The sequence below is a fragment of the Salvia splendens genome, unplaced genomic scaffold (assembly GCF_004379255.2).
Source record: "Salvia splendens isolate huo1 unplaced genomic scaffold, SspV2 ctg551, whole genome shotgun sequence".
NCBI lineage: Eukaryota > Viridiplantae > Streptophyta > Magnoliopsida > Lamiales > Lamiaceae > Salvia > Salvia splendens.
Genome location: NW_024599209.1, coordinates 4,845 through 7,895, shown reverse-complemented (window position 1 = coordinate 7,895; position 3,051 = coordinate 4,845). Strand labels below are relative to the sequence as shown.

General features: G+C 37.5%; 1 protein-coding gene across 1 annotated transcript; it reads left to right on the top strand.

The window, feature by feature from the left end:
• Nucleotides 1–990: 990 nt before the first annotated feature.
• LOC121790572 (bZIP transcription factor RISBZ3-like) lies at nt 991–1,920 on the top strand. Its single transcript, XM_042188761.1, has one exon. It carries the CDS (start codon nt 1,027–1,029, stop codon nt 1,648–1,650), a length of 624 nt encoding a protein of 207 aa, XP_042044695.1. The 5' UTR covers nt 991–1,026; the 3' UTR covers nt 1,651–1,920.
• Nucleotides 1,921–3,051: the final 1,131 nt, after the last annotated feature.

The following is a 3,051-nucleotide window of genomic DNA, read 5'->3' as shown; positions in this document are numbered from 1 at the left end:
GAGGGAGTAATGAACATGGTTAGCTAAAAATTTCAAAGTGTGAAAAAAATAAGTAAAATAGTGGCTAACTAAAATTTCAACTCTTCGGAAATCTCAAAATAAAAAACAAGGAAGCTTATTGCACCCAAAATGTTAGGTTTAGGTTCAACAAAAAAAAATTGTTCGGTTTATGTTCAACAAAAAAAATTAAATAGAACAAATATGGCTTGCTAAAAGATTCAGATTGTGAAGAATAAGACAGGAAAAAAAATAGCAAAACTGAGTCTGAAAGCTTATTTAACTCTCTTTGAATGTTTTATATTTACAGTATACACTGTTATTGTTTTAAATGTAAAAACTCGAATTTCTCTTTTATCAACTTAACATTAATCTCCCTCTTATAAACACACCAAATTTTGCCATTCTCATTCATACCTTAAATAAATTTGTTTTTGAGGGAATAGTATTTTCTTATTCTTCACTTTCTTCTCATTTTATCCAAGAGACCAAGACTATTCTTCTCCATTTCATTCAAAATCATTTGTTATCTCAATTTCTTTTTATGTTTTTCTCCCCAAATTCAATAATTGCTTAAAGAAAATGACTAGCTTCTAAATACTAATAACCCCTCTACGTCCTATATAATTTTCATTTTACTTAATTTAATAAATCTTTATTAATTAATGTATATGATAAAAGAAACACTTTAGTTGGAGTGAGATTGAGGTAAATAGGTAAAAATCAATGAACAGTACTTAAAAGCACTTAAAACGTGGTCAGGTCACCACAGTGTGAAAAACAATCCCACCTGTCTTATTTCTTCGTGACTAAGCTTAAGATGGGAACCACATGCTGATGTAACCCTCATTAAAGCTGTAGAGCCCCACCACCACTAGTGCCGCCTGACTCACAATTTTCCCATTAAATGACCGAACTGCCCCCACCCAACTGCCCCCGGTTTCGCCTTTAAATACCGCTCTCCTCTCCTTCGTTCCTTCCCTTTTCCCCTTCTCTCCTCTCTCCCTCCCACTTATCCCTTTTCCGGCCATGTTGTCCACTTTTCCGGCTTCTTTCTCCGCCGATGCCCTCCTCGGCAACCCCTTCGAACCCGGTTTCCCTTGGGAAAACCACGACCTCCCTTTTCTCTTTAACCAACAAGATGAACCGCCTGTTGTCGCTCCTATCGAACCGGAATCGGTTAGTTCCAACTCCGTTTCACCCACCCAGAACCCAGCTCTGAGTTCCGGTTCGGCTGACTCGAACAGGAACGATCCTAAGACCTCGTTAAGCTCCGGTTCTGACGACCAGGACCCGGATAAATTTAATAAAAAACGGTCCGGGTGCAGTGAGACTGTTTTGGATGATCGAAAGCGCAGGCGTATGATGTCGAACCGGGAGTCGGCCCAGCGGTCCCGAATGCGAAAACAGAAACACTTGGAGAATCTGAGGAACCAAGCGAACCGGCTTAAGGTTGGGAACCGGGAACAAATGAACCGGCTCCGGCTCATTGTTTCCCAAACCCGGATGTTCCGCGGCGAAAACGAACGCCTCCGTAACGAGGCAGTGGTGCTCCGGCAAAGACTCTGGGACATTCGCCAAGTATTGGTTGTCCGGCAGCTTCAGCAGATTATGAATCCAATGCAAATGCTAAATAATCACCCCACTTTATAATGAGGATTAAGTTAATTAATCGATTAATTACAAAATCTAGCACATGAAAATCAATCACTAGTATTGAACTGGGTCTCTCTCTCTGTCTCTCTCTCTCTCTGATTTAGTGCATGTGAAAATTAGTTATATATAGCTAAGTACGAGTAGAGGTAATCGAAATTGGTTGGTTCTGTTTATTTATCGGAATCAGAGTCAATTATTTTGTAATTAGAGAATCGCTAGAGTTTGTGTGTTCTTTGTTATTTTTAATATATCTATTAAAATTAGGAGTCTTGTGTTATGTCCAAATGCAATTTTCTTGATTTTTCTTCCATTATCTTTCTCTATCATAGATTAGAAAAGTAAGCATGCAACGACGCTTGATATAGTAATTAAATAAAGAGAATAATTGGTAATCAATACCAATATTTTTTTGGAATAAAGCAAAAGTAGGCGTTGAAAAGGCACATAATAAACAGAATGGCGCTACTAAATGGTAATCACTATGATCAGGAAAAATTAATGATCATTGCAATTTAATACTCCACTAGTGATGTAAGTATATAACTATGTAGGGGTTGTGTGTGTATTGTGCTGGTAGGTCTAATGTCGCACTCGATGCCATTATTTCCAATCAGAAATATATATGTATGCCTTCTTGTCGCTTTATTTGTTTTCGTAAACCAACTTTTACTTGCACATTGATTGATGTCGAAAACAAAATAAAAAAAAACACGAATTTAGTGATTTACTATTTCTCGTATTTTTTCACAAATCATTATTCAATCTTGAATATTCAAACACACACACACACACACAATATATCGGCTGTGATATGCCGTCTTATGAGATTCAAATTATTAAGGACCTAAGGTTATTATTTCACTATTAAGTTTGGTCTACGAGTCAAATGCACAAGTGGAATCACTATAGAAATTTGAAATTTCATCTTTTTTGTGTATAATTTTTGTGGATTAATTGATGGATCAGCTGCATCGAGCTACGTTGAGCTGAAGTTGCAAGCTAACTGAGCTAAGATCGTTCAGTAGCCGTCGGATCAAATTTGTATAGGCACGATTAAATCTCAGGCGCCGATTAGATTCGACCATTAGTTTTGTGTCGATTTAAATAGTTTGTTTAGTTTGTTGTGAAGTAGTTAGTCGATCCAATTGAGAGCTTGAATAAATCTTCCACTCAAGATTTCTCTACTCTTCTCTCTCGATCAAACACACACACCTCCAAATTCATCATCAAGTGTTAACAATTGGCGCCGTCTGTGGGAAAACGATTTTCTTCAAGAGAATCTTGTGAGAGGAATCGGATCTGCGACAGAAATGGCATCGAGGTTTGAGGCGGAGAAATTTACATGCAAGAATGATTTTGCACTTTGGAAAATGAAGATACGGGCAATGCTTACTCAAC